The sequence below is a fragment of the Lutzomyia longipalpis genome, chromosome 1 (genome assembly GCF_024334085.1).
Source record: "Lutzomyia longipalpis isolate SR_M1_2022 chromosome 1, ASM2433408v1".
In the NCBI taxonomy this organism is placed as follows: domain Eukaryota; kingdom Metazoa; phylum Arthropoda; class Insecta; order Diptera; family Psychodidae; genus Lutzomyia; species Lutzomyia longipalpis.
Window position 1 is genome coordinate 16,508,733 of NC_074707.1, and position 27,442 is coordinate 16,536,174.

General features: G+C 30.5%; 2 protein-coding genes across 21 annotated transcripts; one reads left to right on the forward strand and one right to left on the reverse strand.

Annotated features, from left to right (window-relative positions):
• Positions 1–372: 372 nt before the first annotated feature.
• Positions 373–6,693, forward strand: LOC129793324 (proclotting enzyme). Of its 2 annotated transcripts, XM_055833193.1 has the most exons (7): positions 373–686; positions 4,052–4,129; positions 4,193–5,168; positions 5,576–5,719; positions 5,779–6,017; positions 6,116–6,310; positions 6,452–6,693. In XM_055833193.1, the coding sequence occupies exons 1-7, from the start codon at positions 656–658 to the stop codon at positions 6,595–6,597; spliced, it is 1,809 nt and encodes a 602-aa protein (XP_055689168.1). In that variant the 5' UTR covers positions 373–655; the 3' UTR covers positions 6,598–6,693. The 2 variants fall into 2 exon arrangements, with proteins under 2 accessions (XP_055689168.1, XP_055689175.1); XM_055833200.1 differs by lacking the exon at positions 373–686 and having other exon boundaries at positions 4,060–4,129; positions 4,207–5,168.
• Positions 6,650–25,866, reverse strand: LOC129793333 (glutamate-gated chloride channel). Of its 19 annotated transcripts, none has more exons than XM_055833225.1 (13): positions 25,395–25,866; positions 21,928–22,022; positions 21,743–21,855; positions 19,843–19,910; positions 13,280–13,349; positions 12,979–13,215; positions 12,768–12,902; positions 12,545–12,697; positions 11,288–11,452; positions 10,707–10,813; positions 10,493–10,617; positions 9,655–9,902; positions 6,650–9,253 (listed from the first exon to the last, which is right to left on the reverse strand). In XM_055833225.1, exons 2-12 carry the CDS (start codon positions 21,993–21,995, stop codon positions 9,782–9,784), a joined length of 1,362 nt encoding a protein of 453 aa, XP_055689200.1. In that variant the 5' UTR covers positions 21,996–22,022; positions 25,395–25,866; the 3' UTR covers positions 6,650–9,253; positions 9,655–9,781. The 19 variants fall into 19 exon arrangements, with proteins under 19 accessions (XP_055689200.1, XP_055689304.1, XP_055689248.1 ...); XM_055833329.1 differs by having other exon boundaries at positions 9,655–9,890; positions 10,767–10,813; positions 25,274–25,866; XM_055833273.1 differs by having other exon boundaries at positions 9,655–9,890; positions 25,274–25,866.
• Between the last annotated feature and the right edge of the window lie 1,576 nt (positions 25,867–27,442).

Below are 27,442 nucleotides of genomic sequence, written 5' to 3' on the forward strand. Positions count from 1 at the left end.
AAGAAAGATGTGCGTGGTGAAGAAAAGAAGAAGAAATGATAATTGTAATAAGTTGAAGAGCAAAAAAAATGCAAATTTGTACTGAAATTATTATGATTCACGGGTAGTTTACTAAAATGTACTCGCATGGCTGTATGTATGCACAAAGGTGTGAAGACCATATGCCCATCAATCGCCTTTCACTTACGAAACTGCACTCAAGCGGGTATATTGGTTGGAATACGAAAAGCTCCGGCCATATGATGGTAGGTAATACAACCAGCAGCGTTGATCTAAACGACCATGCCATGTCCAACTTGGTATGGCAATTTGCCTATCTTGCCGTATGGGGAGCTCTTCACTCATCCATCTCGCGCAGAGATTTCTGAAATTAGTATTGTTTCTCAGCTGAAGACGTGAAGATCGCTCCTCCTGAGGTCGCGCCGTGTTTACCATACAATTGCGAGTGGAATATAAAAGACATACAACATGTACTCAATTGCATTGCTAGGGTAGTGTGTGAGAAAGTTTGTAGCATTTAGGAAATGCTTTTCTGCGAATTGACTTTTCTTTTTTCGATAAAAAAGATTTTTTTTACAAAAATTGTTAGAAATTATTTTGGCAATTTTATTTGTCTTTAGGTGATTGTGAGTGGTTTAAAAAAATACCTTAAAAAATGTCAAAAACTTGGATAATAATTACTTTTGGTAAGAGGAAAATTTGTGAAAAGTGATTTTATTTTGTATTAAATTAAGAAAATGAAAAAACAGCAAATTTTCACATGCAAAATAACAAAATGTACTGTGTGGTGACTTTCTTTTACGCATTAAATACAAAAAGAAAATTTAAATAAAATACCTCTTACATTTCCCGCCTTGTAAGGGGGAAAAAGTTTTAAAATATTTATCAATTTTATTTGTATGTAAAAATTTCCCGAGATAATGATTATCATAAAGCACTGTGATGTCTTCTTTTTTTCGGGTGAATTTCATTTATCAAAATGGCAAATTATTTGCATTTTCACTGGGTTGTGTGTGAAAAAAGAATCAATTTCTAAAAAGGAAAGCAAAAACGGTGTGAAAAAGAAAGAAAAAAAATGATCCAATGTTGGAACCTTCCACATTGCTTTATTTTTCAAGATGAAAGTGTCGCAATTATTACAAAGCGACAATTCACAAAAGTCTCTTGTGGTGGCACAGTTTCACTTAATGCATATTTTCTTTTTCTTTATTATATACAAAAATTGTACCAACTGTCATCTCTTGATCTTTTTTTTTTTACCCATTCAATTTCGCTTTCATTTCACGGCATTCAACTCTTTTTTTCCGCAATTTCACGTTCCTTTTCGTTTCGCCATAAGAGAGTTCTTTTGTTTGATTAATTTTCGGTTCTTCATACAAGAAATTGAAAGAAAGAAGAAAAAAAAACGATCTATGAAGCCAATTTAGTTTTGCTACCTATATTTTTTCTGCTATGTAAGCAACTCACAGGAGGTCCAACAAGACATTAACCCGCCAACACACAGAGTTCGGCGCCAATAAACAAAGACATGACGGCATGGAAAGCAATTTCACTTTTAAGAAACAGGTTTCGTGCATCAAGTATTTATTATTTATGTATTATGATTTTTACTACATATTTCACACTTCTGCTATAGTCGCATGAGGAATCCACATTATACTTTGCAGGTATATGCGGGGATCTCATTTAGCCCCAACAGAGAGCTCATCAGCTGAAAGAGTCATCAACACTCCGCGATAGACGCGCACAGTGTGAACCACGATCGATTACGTTATATTCGATGATAAATATCGAACACAAGATTTCACGTTTTTCAAATGCACGCAAATCGGTTATGATAATCTCCAACGCCATGGCATTAATATTACTCCATAAAATGCGGTTTTGTATACATACATATGCAACGAAATGCGCGCACTACACAAGAAAATCTTTCCATTCACAACTTTCAATTTATTTCTATATCAAATTTGCTCCGATGAACTGGAAATATTTATTGGAAATGAAAGATCGTACCAGCGAGAGTACAGCCTTGACTCGTGACCTTGAGTGGAAGTAGGAAAAACACAACTTTTCTGCCACTCCTCAATGAAAGTTCATCCATATATGTACACACACTATACATATCTCATTGATTCAAGAGTAAGAAAAAAAAAGTAATGAGAAATTACGAGACAATTAAAAAGGAAAAAGATTAAATTCTTCTCGGTGCTTTTATGAAATCTCATGTACATATGTATGTATGTAGGTATACAAAAAAACCCAAGCGAATCGTAATCACTTTGTGGTGAAAGTGATTTATGCGACTTTGAACTACGGACACATACATAGCAAAATAATGTTTTCCTCTAATTTTCAACACACCATCAGACACATCGCTCTTTAGGCGCGGAGTGTTGTGTAGCTTTTGTGAGTGAAATGAATCCGGTTGAGTCATAATATGCCAATTTCGTTTTTGCCGGTGAAATGAAAAAAGAAAGACGTGAAAAAATCCTTTTCTGGTTCTCTCTGAAAACAAAAAAGTGCTTAAATAATCTGGCAAATAAATCGAGACATCGCTAATTAAAAGTGATGTTGAGAGTCGCACCACTGCCGCCCAAGCGGATGATGTTACAAAACCAAATAAATCTTCAAAACAAGATAATCATGAAAGTTATAAAGTTTGATGGTATCTGAGGCTCTTAGAAAGTAATGACCTTGAGTGCTTTCTTACAAGAAAAAAAAAACTCTTCAACCTTTTCAACGTGGATTAATCTGTGAAAATACGACAAAATGCTGAGGTTAAGGTTAATGTTAATATAGCCATTTGTTTTACTATGTTGCTGTAAGTGAAATAGCGCATAAAAGAAGTCAAGTTTGAGGGGTTCTCAGCTGCTCATGTGTACGCAATCTTTGTTTTTATTTAGATTTCCACGTGATTTTCTTTAGTACTTGATCCATGTTCTCAGCAATTTTCCTTAATTTTTCAACAAGTTTTTCTCGATTTCTCAAAAAGATTTTCAATATTGCAGAAAAAGCTTTTCTCTGGAAAGTTTGAAAAACGAATAAATAAATAAAGATATTAATACCACGGAAATCATGCAACATTGTACGAAAATTATAAAGTAAAATGCGTAATTTCATTCAACTGTGAGAACCCCCTTAAATTAAATCATTAAATCATGAGCTTAAAAACAGTATCATTGTTATGATCGCAGTCAATTGAAACATTTATATTTGTTTATTTAACAAAACGCATTGTTTACCAATCAATGAATGCGACATTGAATGGTAGATTTTAATGACAATCAAGAGATCATTAAGCCTTCAGTTGGTTATGAATGAAAGTCATATTGTAGGCGTATTGAAAAGATAATAAAATAAAAATTCCAATACTTATATAAATTGGAAATTCCAGAGGCTAAACTCAAGGATTTGAATATTATTGAGCTTTGTTCCTAAAAAAATACATTTGCGAGAAAAATATTATTAGGAAGATTTTACGAGAAAATGGAGTTTTTCTTTGAAAAAATTGACTTTTCTGGAGCTCACTGGATAGACTTTGTCTCATTTAAATTTACTACTTTGCGCCAGTTTTACAATAACTTAATAAAAAATAATAAAAAATAAACTGATATTGTAATGATTAAAAAGAATAATCGGGTACTTTTTTTTTTAATTTTTTGGAGTTTTCCGAATTTTAATTTACCTGAAAATAGGCCTCATATTCTTTTTTAATTGTTTAATAAAAATCAGTATTTCCTTGGAAAATGTAATTTCACTAAAATATTCATGATGCTGTTATTTTTCACACAACTGTTACCCAGATTTGTCTCTTGAGAATTCATTCACGTTTTCCATATTGACATAGCATTCATAAAATCATCATTGCTCGTAAAGAACTTTATTTAATGCAATATAAACATGCTACCTCAAGGACTAAATATATCGCTTTAAATCTTTGACATATCACACAACATTAATTTTTTATGAAGAAATTGAACAATAAAATATAAAAATTATTCAGGATATTCTTTTGGTAATTTTATGTTATTATTGTTATTATTAACAGGTGCCATAGTAACATTAGTAGAATTTACCTTAGGCCAACATACACAGAAATCAAGTCGGATGTACTCCAATGAAAATGGTGTGTAAATGTTAGAGGATATAAATGCAAAATCATCGAATTCTAGTTTATGTTCTCAAGAAGGTTTTAATTTACAGCCATTCTATACACATCAGTCGGATCACCACCCACACCACAGTCAGTATACTTTTCTCACAAGCAGACGATTAAGTGAGGTGGACAGAATGGGGTACCCTGTGGAATACTACAGGATACCAAATATGCCAGTACAGTCGTATCAGGATCCAACAAAGGTCACGAGAATTCGAAGACAGGACACACAGGAGCGAGGATTGTCTCCTGTGGCATTTTCGAGAATTTCCGAAACACTCGGTGCCCTAAATACAGTTGGGCAATACTTGGTGAATATGACTCGAGGTGAATCAGCCCCCATCATTCACACAAGCGGGTCATCGTCGACAGACAACGTACCCAGTGCAATTCTCACTCTCACTTCCAATGTACTTGGGAAAAATATCACGAACACAATAGAGCCACTTATAAAGCAAATGGGCAATATAAATTTAGGCCAGAACACCTCAACGAAGAGCCATGATAATTCCACCACCACCAAAGACAAGAGAAAAGCTTCGGCGAAAGATATCAGAGAACCCGCAACGAGTGTTCAATCCAAGGATAGTGAGCATCGTTGTCGTACTCCTGATGGCTCCCCGGGGAAGTGTCAGGATCTTAGTAGCTGCCCTAGTTTGCTCCTTGATTTGGGGCACTTGAGGGATTCTTTGTGCTTCAAAAGTCTCTTCGTACCGGGTGTATGTTGCCCAACGAGAGAATCCACGGTGCTAACAACGCAGCGTCCTGTTCAGTATCCCATAAAACCAAGACCGGAAACAACAACAGCCCAGAGTCTTGTCATCAAGCCTGTGGCATCGTACACAACAACAACATCCAGGCCATTGATTCCCGTCTTCACAGTGCCATCTGGTCAAGGAGGGGAATCCAATGCTCTCGATGCGGATGACAACTCCATAGGACATATTATTGATCCTAATGATTGTGGACAACAAGAATATACTACAGGACGAATTGTTGGTGGTGTTGAGTAAGTTTTCTCTTTAAATATGTACACGCACAGTATATAGTACATTTCCTAAAATTGAAAGCAATAGAAGAGAAGGGGAAATTACTATTTTCTCAAAAATTGGAATTTTCCGTAATTATTTCTTAAAAGGAAAATTGGAAAAGCCTGGACAAGAAGTGGTGCTTTACTTTCTTGTGAGAATGTTTTTCTGAATTTCCTTCATTAACAATTTAACACTCATGTAAACATTTTCTCTGATTTTTTTTTTAACTTTTTAATTCATTAACTAGACGGTATGAAAATTTATTTACCCAAAAGTATTCCACATTTTCTCAAAATAAGAACTTTCTCCACCAAAAAAGTATTTTTTGCTAACGTCTTTTGTATTTAAATTTTCAATGAATTAATTAAATTCTTTTTAATGGCAGATCACCAAATGGGGAATGGCCATGGATGGCTGCAATATTTCTTCATGGACCAAAGAGGACTGAATTTTGGTGTGGGGGCTCTCTAATTGGTACCAAATACGTTCTCACCGCTGCTCACTGTACAAGAGATTCCCGCCAGAGACCGTAAGATTTTCAAAGAGATTTTTATATTTTTTCTAATTTTATTTTGCAATTTGTTTTAGTTTTGCTCCTCGTCAATTCACCGTGAGACTTGGAGACGTGGATCTATCAACGGATGATGAACCATCCGCTCCAGTGACATTCAAAGTTAAGGAAGTACGTGCACATCCTAGATTTTCCCGTGTGGGCTTCTACAATGATATAGCCGTAATAGTGCTCGATAAACCTGTTAGAAAGTCTAAATACGTCATACCAGTTTGCTTACCAACAAGAAGTCTTCCTGCACCTGATCGTCTTGCAGGTATGAATGATTTAAAACTATTATAATCCTAAAAAAAAATATCTAATTGGCAAAAGTTCTTGAAATAATAAGGAAATCGTGTAAATTGCATATTTCAGGCAGAAGAGGAACAGTGGTTGGTTGGGGGACAACGTATTATGGTGGAAAAGAATCCACAACACAACGACAAGCAAATCTCCCACTATGGCGCAATGAAGACTGCAATCGAGCCTATTTTCAACCAATTACGGAGAATTTCTTATGTGCAGGATATTCCGAAGGTGGAGTTGATGCGTGTCAAGGAGATTCTGGAGGTAGGTTTCTTTTTTAAAATGGAAGAAAATTAGTAGGAAAAGAAGAAAATTAATTATCGGGAAGAAAATAGCAAACAGTAAAAAAAATCTCAAGATTCTTTGCTAAAAATTTAAATTCTCTGTTTATTTCCTTCTTCTTAGGTCCATTGATGATGAAAGTTGATTCACGCTGGACGCAATTGGGTATTGTGAGCTTTGGAAACAAATGCGGCGAACCTGGCTATCCAGGAGTCTATACCAGAGTATCCGAATATATGGATTGGATACGAGAAACAACGAGAAATTAGTCATTAAAGAAAAATTATTAAATTATTGTGAAACAGGAAGACTACTTTAAAATTTATATCAATAAATCAATTTACTTATTATTTCGCTTCATAAAATATTTTTCATACATTTTTCAATTACAAATCATTGTCTCTCTTTCATGTTATGGGGATTGTAAATATTTTTTTATTATCTTACCTAAATTTTATGTTCTTTTGTTGTTCTAATTCAAAAGAAAACTATTTCAATCACTTCATCAAAATTATTTTTCTTTAATTTAAAACGTCGCTCTACTAATCTTTTCTTTGTATTTTGTTCTAGTCCTCATTCATATATTCTTTTCCCTTTTTTACATCCATTAAGCTGCTAAAGAATGTTCCGCATTACCTTTTTCCTTCCAAGACGAATAAATTGAGAAAAGACTCTCAACTCAATGAGCAAAAATTGTTTTTTTTTCTTAACTTTTCTTTTATTTAAATATAAACATTAAAAACGTTGCTATGTTAATTCATTCACAATCTATTCTTGTAATTGATTTTGCATTTAATGCACTCCTCGTTTTACAGATAAACTTTTTATTTCACTTCCTTTTGTATTTCAATGCATAAAAGTAACTTTTTTTCCTCTTATTCGCCATCTTTGTATCGCCATTTGTTTTTGTCTATGATAAAATTATCTTCGTAGGTGGTAAAATGAAATAGATTCCCTTTTCAAATAATACTCCGTAGTTAATGATTTATTTTATCTGTCTTTTAGGCTGTATACAATGCAAAACAGAAAGCATATGAAAGACTATTTTGTAATGAACTCATTTATATCATTCTAGAGAGGTTGCCTACCTTTAATTAAATAATAAATTAATAAAACAGATGTTAATCACAAGCACTCGTATTTCATATTATGTATGTACATACCTATATAAAACTAATTTTGTTCATCATTTATCTAACATAACCATTAAAAATTTTGCTGCAGAGACTATGCAATAGTTCATTTATATTTTTTACGAGGTAAATTGGAGCGAAGCGACAATTTACCTCGTATTTTTTATATTTAAGTAGCAGCCTCACTGAATGTGCTAAATAGGTTAATTTATTTTAAAAGAAATTCTTTTGTTCTGCTTATACTCTTTTTTCAATATATTTTTATAACATTTATAAAATTAAATTGAAAAAAATCAAAATATTTTTTTTTTGGAACAACAAATTCTTAAATTTTTGTTTTTAGGCTCTTCTTCTTATTACAAATCGTACACATCAGCGTGGCTGGTAGTTAGAAACCAATGTTGATGACTTTCATGTTTTCAAAAATTGAAAGATCTTCCTAAAAGTTAGTTAGCAGTGTCATAAGATTAAGTAAATGAACGATGAAACATGTAGTAAAGTTGTAACAATGATAACTGCGTGTATACTTTTTTTTATCATTAAACTATGAATATAGACATTGTGTGATTGTATATGTTTGTCACATATTTTTCATTAATTATATATACAACGACAGTTTTATTAGCAAACCCTGTATTGAAAGTGCAGCTTTTAACGTTAAACTAAAATTTATGAACAAAATTAAAGGGAAAGAATTGCTTTAAAAAATCATTTGAATTATCATAAAAATAAATTAAGAAATTTTTCATTGAGAAGACTTAATTTTGATATCAAATATATGTACGTAAATACTAAATATATCATATAAAACATAGTTTATAAATAACCAGACTTTATAAAATTTATTCTTTTTTTGTAAAATTTAAACATTATACATTTTTTTTGTATAAATCTATTTCCTAACGTTGCTAACAGTTATTTTTGACTTCAATTTTATTAGTTTTTTTTTCTTCTATTTTGTAATCCTAACATTTTTTCTATATATTTCACGATTTTTTTCATTAGTTTTTTTTATAACCTTATTATTTCATTTTTATAAAATTTTCATCAGCTGTTTCACAGCAATAAATAAGCATATTGAAATAATAACAACAACCAATTGGACAGAAAGATTTCATAGGAAGGGAACACACCGTTGTTCTAATTCTACAAAACTATTAATTTTCTTATAAATTAATCTCGTAGAACACACCTGATATTGAGAAGAAACCTTCATAATGCTAAATAAATATTTGAATTTCATTCCTCTTTTTTTTTAACTATTTTTATATCGATTGGTTCTTCACTAAAATATTCATAGCAATATTTCAATACAATTTTACTTAATATTATTTTTTTTTAATTTCTGTTTCCTATTTCCACCCTTATAGGGGCAATGTAAAACAATTGAAAATTAAATAATTTCAACTCAATTTCTTTAAATTGCAAAATTTTGATAAATTATTCTTTGAAAAAAATCTTTGCATAAATTTTCACTCATTCTTAATGGGCAGTATTTTCTTTAACATAAAGACCTACTTATAAAGGACTTGCATTTTATGTCACTTTTGTGATTAATTGGATCATTTTAATCTTGATTTCGATCGATAAAATTTACTTAAGATGTAATTTTTTTTTAATTGGCTCAAATAAAACTTTTGGTTTTAAAAACTCTTTTGGATAAAAAGTAGGAAAAAATTTTCATAGAACATTTTCTTTGAACTTCCTAATTGTAATATATACAAAGTAAAATATAAAATATTGCTACAATGAAATTCGTGGTACGGGTTGTAATAAAAAATACAAATGATTTCTGAAATTAATAAAATATGTAATATTAATTACTTTCATCATTTTATTACACTTTCAGTTAATTAAAAAGCATAACATTGCTCTCGTATGTGTGTCTGTTAAGCTTTATGGCTCTTCTGCGGTTTTTGGAAACATTGTAAAAAACGTAATAAATTGAAAGATTAAAAATGTAAAATTTAATCAATTTAATAGTGATTAAAATATGTATTTTTTAATTCCCTTTTTATGAAATAATTATCACAAATATGGACAAAATCCGGGATTACTTGTTGGTATACCGAAGTTAAAACAAGGGTTAGAACCATAAAACTTAACCCCTACTACATAATTATTAGACAGTAAAATAAGTGAACATTTTATTGGCCTGTTTTTGGTATGTTTTATGCTTTATGTAAATCTTACCTTATGAAATGATGGTTACACATTATGCAGATATTAGTCTTTTGTGGGAATTGTGATATTTCCATAGGATTACGACATTAAACGGCTTGTCCATTACAGGGTAATAAAATGTGACAATTAAATTTGTCTAAGTTTCCTCCTCTTCCCTGAAGAGATATGTACTCCAATAAACCAAATTGAACAGCGCGAATACAAGTGGGAACGTTATCCTCGATATAACATCGATTCTCTTCGATCTAGAACAGTTTCTTGGATAAATATTTATACATTTATTGATTAAAAAATGTCAGTGCAATGAAAGCAAAAAGAGGAGGAGGGTGTGTGTGTTTAGCAAAATGAGACAAAATGTTTCTTAGTTTGGGGGCAAAATCTTGCATATTTGCTTCCGGTTTTCGTTGGGAGCTTTTTTTCCTCTTCTTTCCTCTCAAAACTTGCAAACTTTTCAATTACCTTTCTTGGAGCTTTCAATTTTTCTTTAAACTTTCATGGTATGAATATAAAATTCACAAAGTCTTCTCAAAGAACTTCTTGGACATTTTGAAACTTGACTTTTAACGCTGCATTTGATATTTATGCATTGAACTTTATTTTTTTATGTATTCTTTGGAAACTATTAGAGCTATACGTATAAGTTTAATAATTCACGGAAGAAAGCTCAGAAAACGTTAAATTTAGGAGAAAATTAAAAAAGTTTCTTTTCATTCGAGACTTAGAGGAACTCCTTGACGAATACGGGAAAGGGCAAATATTAAAAGAAATGAAAATTCTCTAACTGAGGGGAGGACTGCATGAAATTAGATGAGATTATGCATTAAATTTAGTTCTTATCATAATATACCTTGTTGGAAATTTCGATAACCACGATCTACAGCAATTTGGTCTCTTCGGTGGTTGCATGTGAACCTCACATTGTCGTAGTTTTTCTAGTGCAAGTGGATCTCCGGGATGTCTCACAAGGGGTTTCTATATATGCAGGGGAGGGAAGATAGAACATTTGAGTAATGCATTGCAACAAAGCAAAAATAAATTATTTTTTATATCTCTGTTGTCACCATTGCAAATGTTGCATTTGAATCTGTATCCAGAAGATCGGATGCTGCATCGAGACTTGCCTGCTCTAATTCACGTCGTTTCTTCTTCATATTTTCCCGATGGAGATCTGCGGCACGGTCCGCATTGGTGCATGCACAATGAATTCAAAAAGAATTTATGTGTCCACATTTTTTGGGGGAGGGAAGTCAGGTCATTTTTGACACACACACATAGAAATTGTTGGGATCCAAATACATAGAGAAAAGAAAAAAAAATCGTACATGTTTTAAATAAATACATCAATTAATAATATTTATATATTCTATAAAAATTCAGCATATTTTTTGTATTAGTGCAGTAAATCTTTTTACAGCAATTTTTGAGGCAAATTAAAGTTTTTAAAATTTACATTAAAGAAAATCATTTTTAAACACTTGAATTCTCACACCAATTTTCTTTAAATTTTTTAACAGTTTTAATAATTTTCTTTTTAATTATTTTTTTTTTTAATTAAAGCAAAGTCAATTTTTTTATATACTGCACATTTTAGCAATTTTTTTTATTTGTGCAAAAGACAACATTATTCTGAAAATTATCAAACCTGAACGGGATGCATAGTTGACGAGGGCAAATTCCAGTAGAGCTCCAAAGACAAATGTGAGACAAACACCTGTCCACACATCAATTGCCTTGGTATAGGACACAGGTGGTAATGATGCATTGATACCGGATGTTTGAGTGGCCATTGTGAGTAGGGTGGTTACGCCTAAAACAAATGAAAGACCCATAATACATTGAAATGGCTCCTAAAATATTAATCTTTCAAACAAATGAACGGGAAATGAGGATTGATTTAGAGCTTTAAAGGTGCATTATTAATTTTATTCCAACGCCAATTGACTGCCATGAAAACTCTACAGGTACAAATTAAGGCAAATTACTTCCCAAAGTTTCAATAAATTAATCTGATCCGATTCTCTTAACCGAAATCTGTAATATAATCCACGTAATTATTCTGTCTAATACAGATACGTATAGTATATAAATTCTATTGGCTTTTAGTTAAATTTATCAATTACATGGATAAATTGAAGATAATAAAGGTTAGAGGGATATATAGAAGCTCTATAGGGGATATTTATATGATACCAAGAATAGGGAAATAATTAGAGAGTTCATCTTATAACGTAAGATACGTAGGCAGTGAGACGGAGTAAGCAGACAATTTTTCTATTCGTGCATTCTCTTTTGGTATTTTTAGCCCGAGAACTGATCTTGAAGCTATTTTCTTAACACTATAATAATTTTGTAAATAAGAGGGTATATATTCTGCTAAAGTTTTTTTCCTTTCTTACAATTTTAGAATATTTAGAATTGTTAAAAATATTACAAGATTTTGGTAATGTCTTTCTTTCCTTATTCGTATTCTTAAAGTAAAAATTCTTTTTTCTTTCGTAATACTTTTAGAAACTTTTTAAAAGATTTTTTGGAAAAGTAAATCTCTTAGTTTTCTATACTGTACGGCTATTGAACAAATCAATAATATGAACTGTTTAAATATTATTGAACCTCAATCTAAGAAAAAGCAGTTCTAAGAAAAGAAAAGCAATAATAAATGACAAAATTTATCCCTAAGATTTAATTTTATATTAACTAAAGATAGCTAAAATTAAGGCAAAAGAATAAATCTGCTTGAACTTTCTTCGTCTTTTAAGGATTTCCCTTTTATGAGAGTTCCGTGAATCATTAATTTGGGATTCTACTTCCTCTCTAGGTCAGAGAGGCGCCGGATATTATGTTACTAAAATTGATTAACTTCCCTACCCCTTCCTTATATTTCTTTTTCTATGTAACTCACCTAATGATACCCTTGCTGGAACAGCCCCTTGGTCCAACCAAAATGATACCCAGGATACAATCACAAGCATGCAGCAAGGGATGTAGATTTGTATAAGATAGTATGAAAATTCACGTTTGAACAGTAAGTCCACCTTCAGACAGCTGTATTCACCTGCAAATAAAGGAAGAAGCGGGTTTAATGATTAAAGTTTTAAATTCATAGAAGAGCCGCATTTACTTACCCGTATTAGTTTTACTGTTGCAGTAATCAGTAAGAAATTTTTCAAGTGTGAAACGAGGAAGATGGAGGTTTTTGACCACTTGAACAGGATCACCTTCCTTCCAAAGGAACACAAGATCATCAGTAGTCCAGCCATCTAAAGCACAAAGTTTGTCATTTATTTAATGCCAATAAATGAACCCCAAAAATTTCTGATTGGTCTATGTACTTACAACTGGCCATCCGGAGTGAGCAAACTTGACGATCCAGAGGGTACAATTTCAAATTCATTGGGCATGCTAGTGTTAATGATATTCGTATGCTGTAGAGAACAGATCCAAATGGAAAGATACGAATGTACACATTTGGCATAATGATATTGTGGAAATGGCCCTCCTTCTCATTAGAAAAGAACAAATCAGGCATCCACACCCTGTTCGCTTCGGTCAATGTTAAATATTTCAGACGCCCTGAAAAGGTAAGAAAATTATTTATTGATTTTTCCTTTATCTAAGAAGACATCTCATTATTTACCTCCGACATCATTGAATTTCAGTCTCTCATCGAGCCATTGTTCTCTGAATGTGAGCTGCACACTGTATTCCTGAATGGGTTTGTAGAATAGTAACAATTGTTACATTTATCCTTGCAAAACATTACTCATCTAAAGAAATTCTAAATGGCATTCCAAAAATTTTCAGCTATGTTGAATTGCATATGAAATTTTGATTTAATTTTAAAATTTCTCTTTTATCTGCCTTCACTCATATCAAACATTTCATAATGTAATCATGCCCCATGCAACTTGCACAAAATGCTTTCAAAGGGCCAAGTGCATTAAACAGCCATGCGTCGATCAATTTCATCTCACATGCAAATAGAACACGTAAAATTGGTTTATAGAGCTTAATTGAAAGAAAAGAGAATTTTAAATTACAAGCAAATATTACTAAAAATCATAGGAAAACAATTTGTTTTTGTACTAAATCGAAAATAAAATAAAAGGAATAATAGGAAATTTTCATTTGAATGTAAATTAAAAACTAAAAATTGTAAATAATTAAAGTTTTATCGAATTTTTTTTGGCATATTTACCAATTTGTTATTCGATTATGAAAAAGTATTTTATTTTGTAAATAAAAATTAAATCCAGGAATTTTTATCTCAGCTCTCCTTTGTATTTTGCACATGGTAATTTGCAAATAAAAATATAATTATATTTTTGCCTTTAGCTATGATTCTTTTTTAAACATTTTGTACTTTTTTTGACATTTTTTTATTAAATTGTTGTTTTTTTTTTAATTTTTAACCCTGTACGTAACCCTATAAATTTAAGGGCCCTTTTTTCATTGAATTTGTATGTAATTGTGTTAAAGTTTTTTCTGTATAGCGCCTACAAGAAATGAAATTGAACAAAAATAACGCAGAAGCTTTTGGTGAAAGTTCGTCTGCCTTTCTTTTTCTTTCTTCTTTCTATTTGAAGTATTAAATGGTCATAAAACATTGGATTTGGTAGTAAAGTGATTCCAAAAGGAAAATAATACCTTATATGAAAAATATGTTAGCAAATAAAAAAAACTCAATTCAAAAGCATTATTTATGTAATAATTTAGCTTGGTAAGATCCATTAAATTTTATAGACCTTTTCAAACTTGGGACTATGCAAAATTCTAGTCGTGAACCTCAAATTGTCGGTGTAAAAGGCACGACATAAACCATTAAGCGGCTTAGCTCTATCTCCTTCCAAAAGTCCCAAATATGATTAGGGAATTAAATTATGTATGTATATGTTGAAATTGGTCAAAATTTTGGGTCTTGAATTTCACAAAGTATGTGAGAAAATAGTTCTGAGAAGGATTAAAATTTTCATTTAATTTAGTTAACAAAATGAACAAACATTAGCACATAAGTAGTATTGTTCTCTAGAGTTTATAATTAAATTCTCAAAAAAGGTTTTACACGAAGGAACACGATGAAATTAACAAAATATTTGTTTTTTAATAGTTTGTTTACTTAATTTTAGATAAATTCTATGTTGATATTTATAAAGAATTATCTCTTCTGCAATGTGATAGAATTCTTGCAATTCTAATTAAAAAAAAACTTATTCTCTCACATACATCGAATTACATTTTTTTCTCTTTTAAATACTTATGTAATTTATGTACAAACCACTGATTTAGCAAGGCAATTGCCATATTCAATGTCCGTATACGATCATTCTGTACATTTTTAAAATTTTTTTTTATGTGATCAAATGTGAATTTTTACATATCGATTACATACAAGCATATAGATAACAGACTCCAACCATTTGATTAACAATTCATTTTATTTTAAAATAATATATTAATCAAATAATTATGAAATCTGTTAACAAGATTTATCTCCCACATAGAAACATTAAATACAGATATTTGCTCTGATTTTTTTTTTATATTATATTCATTTACTTAATTTAACCGTTCAATACAAATAGACATTTTATGTTTAAATGGAAACTAAAAAATCCACAAAGCACTTTTTGTTTATAATAAATGTTTTTTTGTGTTATTAGTGTTGAGTGTTGTGCTGATATTTATTATTATTTTTATGTAGGTTTTATGGCTCGGAAATCATAGGTTTTGGTTTATATCTTGGTTTATGTTTGTTTGTTTTTTTCATAAACGGGTGAAACATTCAATCACGTATATTATTCTACAATGTGTAGATACAAATTGATTTTAAATTAAAATATTCTATAAATCTAAAATTTTGAGACGAGGTAATGAGCTAATGAGGACCTACAAAAAACTTTTAAAAAAAAAACTCAAAACTGAATATTTGTTTAGTTTTTTTTTCTGAAATTTTTTCTAATATTTTCCGCACCCACGTTTGCTATCACCTAAATATTTACTCAAATTTATATGTATTCAATCAAGTCAATTTCTCTGAATGAATTAGATAAAATAAATTGAAATGGAAAATACTCAATATTTAACGATTCCACCAATTTTTATCAAATTCGACGCAATAGTTTTTTCCGAAGAGAAAATATGAATTGGAGAGGATTTATAAAATTTAAACGACATTGTTTATCATGTTCAAAAACTATAGACTTAATAGAAATAAATAAACTCTTTTACATCAATTGAAATGTTTCATTAGCATTAGAATTAAAGAAAATTAATTGGAATTGATATAAATTTAATTCAGAATGTGACGCTTCGGAAATATTAAAAAAATATATTTTAATTGTTTTATTATTACGTTATTATTGTAATAAAAATAAAAAAATTGGCTTATAAATCATTTTAAAGAATTTTATTTATTGGCCGTATGAGATTTTTTGAAACCACCGGACAATTAATTTATGGCGGCAATTTTAGCGAGGAGTGGTGCTTTCGGTCAGATGTTGCAGTGGAAAATATAATTAATTTTATATCTGAATTGATATATATTTAATAGCGCTCAAAATTTTCTTGTCTCAATTGAAAACCGAAATGAATATTTTTATATAAATTTTATTTAATTGGCAAAGAAATGTGAAGAAATATAGCATAACGTGATATGATCGTAACGTATCATATTTATTAATGGATGTAATTTATTTATTAAAGGTAAATATATTATATTTCCTTGTTTTATTTACTGTATGTATGTGTGTGTGTGGCGTGAGGTGTTTATTGGTGTTGTCAATCACATTATACAATTTTATCATTTTGTCACAATTTGTTTACATAATTACTTTTCATATAATATTAATATAGATATATTTTTTCAATTAATTTTCAACAAGGCTGTTGTTACTGGCTGAGGTTAGGAAGTGAAACTCACCATTTTATAATCATCAATTTTAGAGATCGACCGAAGGAACATGTTGACACTCACGACAGTCCTTGCTATAAATGTCAATTACTCGATAAATAATATCCTTTTTTTTTTATTAGAGAGTCTCCTCTTTGAGACAATTGCAATAATTCAAGGAAATATCCTCAAAACATTAGAAAAATAAATAAAACTGCATGTAAATTTCCTTATTATCGCAAATTTATCCATTTTTTAAATCAAAAATTTAAAAGAATTTTTTTAAAGAGCAAAATCCAATAAAGAACTGACAAAAAATTCAATTTAGAATAATTTAATTTTGATTCTTTCCAATTGAAGTAATAATTAAAAATTACATAAATCAATAAGAGTAAAAATATCTGATTCTGCCAAAGAAAATTTCATGCAAATTATCAAATTTTTACCATATACAAAAGAAATAAAAAATAAATAAATTTCCTCGCTTCATGAGGCGTTTAGAATTTATCAATTTCTAAAAAGAGGAACTATACGCAAATTCACTTAAAAGAAAATATATGCACTTGTATGGACAAAAATAAGTTTTATAGGAGGAACATAATTCAAATTGAAAATCATATAATTGAAAATAAGAATTAAAATATTACTAATTTATTGTCCCTGGATCTCTCAGTTTCTCATTTAATTCAAAATTTACTTTTAGCACTGTGCAAAATATCACATTTTATAGCCAATATTTATATGCATTTTGAGTGTCTTTTTTTTCTTTAAATTTTGGTGAGTATTCTAAGCTTTTCTCTTGTTTTTCTTTCATAAAATTGTCAATGTGAAACACAACACGGGATTTTTGATAAAAAAAAACGTTTTTTTTTACCATTAAACTGAAATAAATAACAAAATAAAATCTCCTTAGAAGATATACATGTCGAATTGTACAAAAGGTGATGTTTTTCTTTACAAGTAATTTTCTTACAATCCTTTTTTCGAAAAACAATTAAAGCACAAACATACAAGATATATTGTTTTTTTTTTGAAAATAAAAAAAAATTGATAAACATTGAGATCCAAAAGACACGAAGAAATAAAAAAGTTTTTTAGAGAAATAATTTTGACTAACTAAATTTCAAAAACAAAAATTATCCTAAAAGATTTTCAGGAAAAAAATAATGAAGATAGTTGAAATTGAAAAATAAAACGAGGAAAAAGAGATGAAAGTTAATGATTTATTTTTTGAAGATATAATAATTGTTTATTTTTCAAAATCACAGTATATAATATTACGACAAACATCCATGAAAAATCTCAAGATAAAACATGGCCCACGTGACACGGGACAATTAAATTAATTCCATGACCTAAGAAAAACTTTTTTCAAAAGAGACACTACGGGTCGTTCGTGTGATATTTTTTCTGGTTTTACGCTCATCAGTTTTGGTAATAAAAAGACTGTTTTACGGATAAGAAAAAAAAATGTTGCTGTCTACAAGCAATTCTATTGTATTATATGGATTGTCTCGACGCAATGATAGTTCAGGACAGAACAAATCTTAGCGATAAAAAAGTCAGCTTAAAATTGGAAGTAACGACAGCCCACCGTATTACCAAAACCAACTTTTCTTGCGTTAGATATCGTTCTGCGCTCTAACCATCATCCACTTACCATTGTCACATCATCGATTTTAGAGATACTTCGAACGAAAATGTTGACGCGGACTGTTGCCGGACCATCTAACGACGAAAAATCGAGACAATGACAAAATTGTAATTAATTCTCTGTGCTCTGCTCAGTGGTTTTGATTCAATCGATTTTGGAGTATTTTTTTTATTGGATTTTGTGTTGGCTTTGTGATTTGTCTGTTGGTGTATTGTGCTCGTGTTAATTATGTGCTGTCTCTCTCTTTCACAAAATTTATTTTTTTCTTTTCAAAAAATTCTAAGATTGATTTTTCTTTTTCCTTCAATTGCTGCTACAAACATAATATTTCTAGCACGTAGCCATGTAATTCATAGTCAAGAAAATCAAAATATCCCTAATTGTTCCTCTTTCGGAAACTTTTTGAGAGTAGTGTACGCCAATTATCTTTATTCTCAGAAAATTTCATAAGTTAAATATAATTGAAATTCTTTCTCTCAAGAGCTTGATGTGCTTTTTGTGTTACTTTGACCTATATAAGGATTATTTTTAGAAACTATTCTTAATTTTTTTTTTATTTATTTCAACGTTATATATTTATTTTTAATTTGGCAATTGAACACAACCTCGAAAAATAAAATTTCCTTTCTTCTTCAATCCTATCCTTGAAAAATGGCCTTTCATTTCAACGATTAAAATATATATAATCACCATAGAATTTAAAAATATATATATATATAAAGAAACTAATGCGTAGTTTTTTTATTATTTCTTTTAAAATTGCATATATTGCAATTAACCCTTCAGTCACCTATGTAAATACGTATCAAAAGAAAATAAAAGAAAGAAATATAATAAATCCCAATTAAAATTAAATTAGAAAAATAAATTGAAAAGAAACTTTGTGGGAAATGCAAACTGAAGAATGCTTTGCTGAAAAAATTCTAGAAATGTTTTTTTTTTTATTTGATGAGAAATTAAAACGGAAATGCAGTTTTAATTGAAATGTAAACCTCAACACCTAATATCCAATGAAAATAAATCTATTATTAATTTCTATTTTTGGAGAAAATATAATTTTTAATTTGAAGGAATCCTTGATTTTTTTTCGAAATAAAACTAAGCAAATAATATGAATTAAAAGTTTTCGATTTGTTTTTCCTAATAAAAATCTTCTACATTTCCATTTTTATTTCCTTCTTTTTTGTGTATATAAATTCACAAGGAAAAGGACAATAATTCACTCTTCTTGAATCATAAAAAATGCGTGCTTCTTCAAGGAAGTGAATCATTCTTTAATTATTAAATATATTCATAATTAAAAACATCACCTAATATTTATATACAAATTCAATTACGGAAAATGTCATGAAAAAGAAAGAAAAGAAATAAAAGGGAAAAAAAAGTTGGGAGAAAAAAACTAAAAAGAAAATCTATTAAAATGAAAGAAAAACCAAAGCATTAATCATTCCATTCAGTTATTAAAAAAAAAAATAGATCCTTTTCTTTATTAAATTCCAAAATCATCCGGAATAATATTAATATTTTTAATGTTATTTATTTTTTTAGTAAATAACTCTACAAATGAACAATGCATTATTTATAATATTATTTCTTGCTCTTTCATTAAATCCGTTTAATTTGTACCATTTAAGAAACGTCATGGAAAAAAACTTACCATCTTAATATCACTTATGGTTGCAATACTTCGAACGAAAAGATTGATTCTGACCACGGCCGGGCCATCTGTTATGCAAATTTTCTTTCTATTTAACTGATCATTTTTCAATTTTCTTGTGTGATTGTGTATCATTTATGTGTGTAAGTGTTTTCTTGAAGTGTTGAGTTTTGACGCGATTTTATGCACGAGGGAACATTTTTGTGAGGCCAATTAATAACTTTTTTTTCAATAGGTATAAGACTTCCTAAAAACCTTTCCATTGTATTGTAGATATTTTCTTCTTTTTTTTGTTGTATAAAAAAGGGAACTGGACTCCGATTGTTTTATTTTGAATCAATTAATTAAAATGGTTAAAATAAAAATAAAATATTTTTTCAACAAAAAAATAAAACTTGTTTTTTAAATTTTTTTGTTTGGTTTGCATTCCTTAAACATAAATTGTATGAAGTATTAATTTTTTGCTAGTTCCCTCAACACGATGATGATGAGTTTCCCAAGTTAGTATGGCAGAAAAATATGTTATTTTCCCGCCTAAAATGTTTCATACAAAAAGACCCTTGATTATAATGGAGAAATGGGAATGGTATAATAAAGTTTTTTTTTTAAAAAGACAGAGGAAGGATCCTTTTGTTCGTATATTTGCACAACAATGGCCAAAGACGCTTCAAAGAATCCAGTTCCCTTCGCTCTTTCTTTTAAAGTACTGAATAGAGAATATTTTTCATTATAAAATAACTCTACATGAAGCAAATTTAATTCGCATATGCATCTAATGCCTAAGGCTATGCCAAAAACTCTTTTTTTTATTATATAATAGTATATATATAGTTTCATTGCATGAAAATGAAATAAATCTCAAAAGCATAAGTTTGATGCGAAACATTTCATTCTAAAATTTATTTTATTTCCTCTCTCACTCAGTAATATAATTGAATAAACTTTTAATACATACATGGGATAAAAGTGAGGATTAAATTGATTTTTAAAACGTGAATTGTAACAATAAAAAATGAGTTTGTAAACCGACGGTGAAATTGCCAATATGTAGTTTTACAGTTTATTTCAAAAGAGGGATAAAGCATTTTCATTTGTGTGTTTTCATTTTTCCAAACCTCTAAATTCGCACAAATTTAATTAAAAAATGCGAACGAACTTTTTCCTATATAACATTCTATAGAGTTTTATACGATAAAAACCACCCCCTGTTTGCACTTAAATGCATGAAAATTAATTCCAGATTAGTCGTATTGTTAATAATTTCATTAATTCTGTGTTGGTTAACTTTTGTGTGGAAAAATTATTGTGTTAAAATAAAGAGAGAGAGAATAAGCATTCGGAGTGTGTGTAAATGAATTTAGTTTTGTGCATTATAATGGATTTACCGCCTTTTATTTGGATGTGTCCCCTCCTTTAATCCTTCCAATATCTAAGCTACATTCAACCATTCCTTTCCCAACGATTATATCCTACTACATATAAATATAAATTTTAAAGAAAAACTATATATGTAATCACAATGGGGATTTATGTGCGATAAAAGTGAAGTATCATCACTTTTTTATATTATATATATTTTTTATATATGTATATACTGCCATCACGCTTTGTAGTGCCTTCAACTACATAACGATAGAATGCTTTTTCTCTTTTCTTGCACTTATCTATTGTATGCGCTGCATTTTATCGACCGCGATATTGCATTCATAGAAATCCATAATATTCCATCCTGAATTACATTTATAGAAAATTATCCTTCCGCGCGTTACATTTCCGACTAAACTCAAATATATTTTTTTCTCGCAAATTGTACTTCAAATTAATTTTCTATTTTGATAAAAAAAAAAAGTTAGCAAACTACTCATAAAAGAAGGAAAATTGTGGAAAAATCAGCACTCACCAGTTCCATTGATGCCCGATGGTCGAATCCTTGCATCGTATTTTCCAATCCCTAAAATCTGATCCAAGACCTTTTTCTCGCGTTCACGGAAATTTATATTGGCATTGTTGGCTCTATATTTAAAGCGAATTTATAGCCATCAATTTGCAGCAAATAAAATTTGGAAGTGTTGAAAAAAGACTTACAGAGATGCACTACATAGGCAGGCAAAATAAAATATTGCCCAAAAGCAATGTCCAGTGCCCATTATCATTTAGAGTTCTGCAGTTATGTCTCAGTTCTGTAAGAAAAAATGTAGAAAAAAAAGTTCTTGAAAAATTAAGCCTAAAATCTTCTTCTCATGGATGATTTATTAAAATTCCGCATAATCAAATTAAAGCAAAGAACAATCCCCATTTACTTTCATTCAGCTAAAAGAAAGGCCATATAATGGTATAAAAGCGAGTTAACAGCTGTGCATAGCATTAATATTTTCTATATGAATGAATTTTATACAGAAAATTTGAGCCGATTATCTTCTAATTCCCAAATACGTTCCAAAATGGAATTAATATGGCTTTTAATTAATATTTGAACCATTAATACAAGAGGTTAAAGCTGCAGAACTCATTGAAATTGATTACATTAATACCCCGTTGTGAACCTTTGTACTTTATTAGGAAAGGATCCTCCGGTGGCGAGGCGGGGGGGGGGGGGGTTCCCTTAGGAGCAGTACTAAAGTGCAAATAAATTAAATTTATTGATCTCATTCAAGAGTATACTTTTAATTATTTAAAAAGTCCCGAGAAAACTACAATAATTTCCAGGAAAATTTAATAAAAGCATATATTCCTCTCATTCCTTCTTGGTAATATTAATAAATAATTAGTTTTTAAAAACTTTGCATTTTCCAAGAAAAAGCTCTGAAAGCTTTTATCAGAGGATTTTTTTTTCAAATGGAATGATGTACATACAAGTTTTTTTTTTTCACCAAAACATGAAAAAAAATCAATTATTAAATAAATTTTATGAGTCAGTATGACAAACAATATCCAGAATTATTTGTTAAAATTTAATTATTGCCTGCATAACATCCTTTCTAGAGTTTATTTATCATTCTAAATTTTATTGTGGTCATTTGAAACCTTTTGGAGCGTACTGTGAGAGAATATTAAAATTAGCTTTCAACAAAGAATGTTTGTATATAATTTTTATATCTCTGTACGGCAATCATTTCATATATAGAATAGAATTTATTTGAGTGCTGCAGTGAATAAAACCTTTTATTTTATGCGTGCTACTCACTCATGGTTTTTTATTAAAAATTAAAAGTTTTTATGGCGTTGTGGTCATTTCAGCACAACTTTTCCCCCAATAAAACAAATAATTCCTGAAACAAGTGGCAAATAATATTTTGAACTTGTTCTATGTGGTAAAAATTCCCAAGTGGTTTTTCCCTCTAAATTCCTTTTCTCCTTCCAGTGGTGTTTGGGATTAATTTAAATTGTTTTGCAAAACTTTATTGTATGAAATTCTGCCCTTAAAGATATTCTGTATAATGTTTTACCATTTATGGGGAAAAAATTCAACGTAGAAAAAAAGTGCTTCATTCTGTTGTGGATGGAATTATACGCAGGAAAGTTATTCCCTTGGGCAAAGTAGACACTTTTGCGTATCAAATCACGTAATAAGGTATACGCAATACGCATCATAAGGATCACATAGGAAACATAATTTAATTGAGATATTTTTGTGAAGATTTATTCAGGCAGCATCGTCATAGAAAATAAGGCAACAGCGTCACGCAGAAACAGGCCTAAATTCCACCTAATGCGGCACACCCTGTGCCTTCTGGCTGAAGTAACATGCCAACAGTCAGTAAAACATACCTCCGCTATTAAAATCATTTCAGGGGGAATTTTAAACAATCACTCACAGCATTTTCTTAATTTTGCTTCAATTTTCTCTGACATTTTCCTGGCATTGCTGTGTAAAATTATTAAGAGTGATTGAAATTGAATTTTCACAGCAAAAGTGATTCCTTCGCATTATAAACGTGCCAAAGCCTAAATTTTCCTGTCGTAGGTGCAACCTTCATTTCACACTACACCCACTTGTCTAGATGTCATCACCCTAAGTGTTTGGCTACGTGGCAATATTTTGTTATTTTCACGCTAAATATCCACTCTCTCTTTTTTTTTCGAGGGATACCGCGCGCCGTGAACTCTGACACCCAATAAATTAGTAATACCCGGAGGAGGCACAAAATGGCTCAAAAAAAGTCACACAAAAGAGCACCGTCATGGCGTTCAATCTTGATATCAATATTAGGGCGGGTCATCCCAGCTCTGCAAAATTAAATCGCCCCAAAATCCCACGAGCAAGTAACCACTAAACCTGCATTTTTCCCACAACAATGGAAAACTCAGCGCGACAACGACGGGGGCAATTTGTATTTTGTCTAAAAAGAAATTTATTTATATTGGATACCTGCCAAATATATGCAAGATGTTTGACTAATTTAAAATGTTTATAATAATCATCGTGATTATTATTTTGCTGTGAGGAAATATTTCCCGAGCGCATTAGTTTTAAAATTAATAAAACTCGTGCATGCATTTCCCTTAAAATAGCAAAAGTTTGCTAAATTGAAAATTTCCACGAATTGCAAGTATACGCCTGCGAACAACTCGTGTATAAATATTTTATCGCTGTCGCGCACAAATAGATGAGTTATGTCTGTATCCGGATTTAATAGCACTCTGCAAGTAAAATCACTAGCTCATGACGTCACCAAAGAAAACCTCACAAGGGGCATGATTGATTTTTCGCTCTCGCTACTGTCCCGCCTTCCGAAAAATTCGGCTGCAAAAAACAGCGCGTTCCCCGTTGTACAAAAGAATGAAAATTTTTTAGGGAAAATCTTTACAAAAAAAACCGAATTTTTATTTTTAGAAAAAAAAATTGAGAGTGAGTTGCTTTTCATCATAAATAAGGCTCATCGTGTGAAGGAAAAATTTTTTTTATATAAAGTTTAACACTATAAGCACATAAATTTTCACAAACAATCTATCTCTGGTCCCCAACGAGAGATATTTTCACTGAAACAGTGTGATACAATTTTTTCTCTCTTCTGGCATTTGGTGCAGAGCTTGGTAAATATAAATTAAACAAACCAAGCGATGCTGAGTGTAAAATGATGGGGGAGAAATCAAATAAATCTTTGGGAGAGAATTTGCTGCAAAATTGCGTTTTTTCTGCGTCTCTTCATCTTCTTTTAATTGGCAACACAAAATTCTGCTGTGGGTAGCATTTTGCCAAGCCAACCCCAAAAATGTCTGTACAAGCAACATTTTTACCATTTGAGCAATTTTTTTTGTGTGAACACAGACAACGATTTTCCCGAGAGCTTTTAAGGAGAAAACAAGAAATAAAATTTTTTCCGCGAGAAATCACTTCGTATTAGGGGGTGGAAAATCACTTTAAAATGGGGGAGTAATTTGGTAAATGATTGCAATCACATATAATGTGTCTTGAGATGTGTCCCCTTACCTGAAGTGAAAAGCACTTTTATGTATATAATGATAGGTAATGTTCAAAGCATATAAAATTCACTGTACGGCAAACATTTTACAGCAAGAAAAGCTCAACTGGCTTCTAGCGCAGACTACACCTGACTGAAATCGATTTCCTTTTGCCTGGATGCTGCTGCTACCGTCTCCGTCACAGCCAAGAGTAGATGGAAGCTCACTTGCCTACCATTGAGCAATTTTGCTACTTCTTTTTTCTTCTTCTTGCTCTCCCTTCTTCCGCAATCTATAGCATCGGTACCAACATCACCTCTTTTTTTTTCTTCTCTCTTCTCAGCACATTTTTTCTTCACAACTTTTCTTTTTTGTTTCAAATTTTCTTCCACACAAGAATTTCACTCTTCGCCCGTTTTGTTGCACCCGCAGTGCAAAACCACGAAAACTTTGCGGCAGAGGAATTTTGCAAAGAGAGCGAGAGAGAGCTTTTCTGTCGACACACAGCTATACAACCATAGAGAAAAAAAGTTCCTTCACCAGTGCACTGAAAGCTCCTCCACCGTCAATCTTTCGGTGTCCATGGATCTCAGCGGAATGCCCAAAGGGGAGTTCACGACTCCACTGAGAATCGATATTCTTTCGGTGGATTCGCGTGCGCATTGCAAAAATTCAGCGCATGCGAAGCAATACGTCTAACATAAAATTATACAAATGATACCCATTTGCACCTCTCTCATTTGCCCAACCATGTCGCATTGCCCCTAATGCTATACACCTGACTACAACTCCGGTGCTGAGGAAAAAAAACAACATTACTCTGCCTTATCAAATTTCCAGAAGGGACACACAAATAAATGGTCACCGAGCCCTCAGTCAATGTTTACCAAATTTAGTATCAATCATGCCGACTAAACAACAGGATTTTTGTATCACTTGACATCATTTGACTTGATGATGCTCCATCGGAATCTCTCACTCAGGTAGATTATGTACATACATAAATCTGACTTTTACAACTCAATAACTTTTGGAAAAAAATCACAGCTAATTATTTACGAGAATTGGCCATTATAGATTTATTTAATGAACACCTAATGATTGGTTTTAATATACTTTTACTCACACAATAAATTTTATCTTGACCGCAATTAAATGATGCTCCGCTTTAAACGTTTTTATCACTATGGGATTTTTTTTAAATTTCTTTTAATTAATAACGAACCATTTGTTACTTTCTTTCGCAAAATATCTTGCGGTTCTAATTTTGTAAATAAAAACATTTTAAATTAAAAATTGTAGGGAAGACTAGGGCAATTCTGTAACTCTCGCCGCTACATTATCTGGATTTGTCTATTGTTTGGATTTAAATTATAATAGAAAATTATTAATGTAATAAAATAAATAATAAAATCTTTTTATTTTCACGAGAAAAGTAGAATTCTTAAGGAACCTCAGTCAGCGTAAAATTAGTTTTCATTTCTGAATAAAAAAATTAAACATTAGCTTCAAGCATCTAACTTAATATTAAAGCCTTAAAATAGAGGAACATAAAAGAACAATTAAGGATTCGAGAATTATGAAAACTACTTAACCGCGTTATTGTCTGTTATAGCTTTTAACATTTTATATGTAGATCTTTCGTTTATTGTTTTCTTTTCAATTGTTTAAGTTCTCTTTTCAAACGTTTGGCATTTTTTCTCAAACAATTGATGTTTAAAAATGAATTTTTAATTTTATTTTTTAAGACACATTAGCTGTAAAATAATTACTTTCGTCCCCAGAAAGCATACCGAAACACATAAAATTTTTAGAGTGTTCAGTTCAGACACTCAAAAATTCTTCCTGTCGACGTCACTAAATTTTACTGCTTAAGTATTGTATCATTTTTTTAAATTAAAAGAAATTAACAAAAAACGCCCTAAATAAAAAAAAATATTAAATATAAAATATCCCAGAAATGCCCCAATCTCCCGTATTTCTTAATACACGTTCCTCCTGTACAAGTTGTATACCTAACTTAATAATTCGTTTCGGGGGCAAATGAAACAATCCAAAACATGATTATGTACCATCTGAATTAAATTTAAACAATTTGCATTAATTTTGAATGTAAATTTGTAACTTCTACTTAATTTCTGGAATTTGGAACATTTCCACTTTTAATTTCAGCCACAGCCCCAATTTAGGGGAATTG

Excerpts from the sequence above, each read along its gene's own strand:
- LOC129793333 (XM_055833225.1), bottom strand. The coding sequence starts at position 21,995 with ATGATAATGGGCACTGGACATTGCTTTTGGGCAATATTTTATTTTGCC. Across the intron at positions 21,856-21,927 it reads TGCCTATGTAGTGCATCTCT|AGCCAACAATGCCAATATAA; the intron begins GTAAGTCTTTTT and ends CTTTAAATATAG. Across the intron at positions 19,911-21,742 it reads ATCGGGCATCAATGGAACTG|ATGGCCCGGCCGTGGTCAGA; the intron begins GTGAGTGCTGAT and ends TTTGCATAACAG.
- LOC129793324 (XM_055833193.1), top strand. The coding sequence starts at position 656 with ATGTCAAAAACTTGGATAATAATTACTTTTG. Across the intron at positions 4,130-4,192 it reads GATGTACTCCAATGAAAATG|GTTTTAATTTACAGCCATTC; the intron begins GTGTGTAAATGT and ends GTTCTCAAGAAG. Across the intron at positions 6,018-6,115 it reads TGCACCTGATCGTCTTGCAG|GCAGAAGAGGAACAGTGGTT; the intron begins GTATGAATGATT and ends TGCATATTTCAG.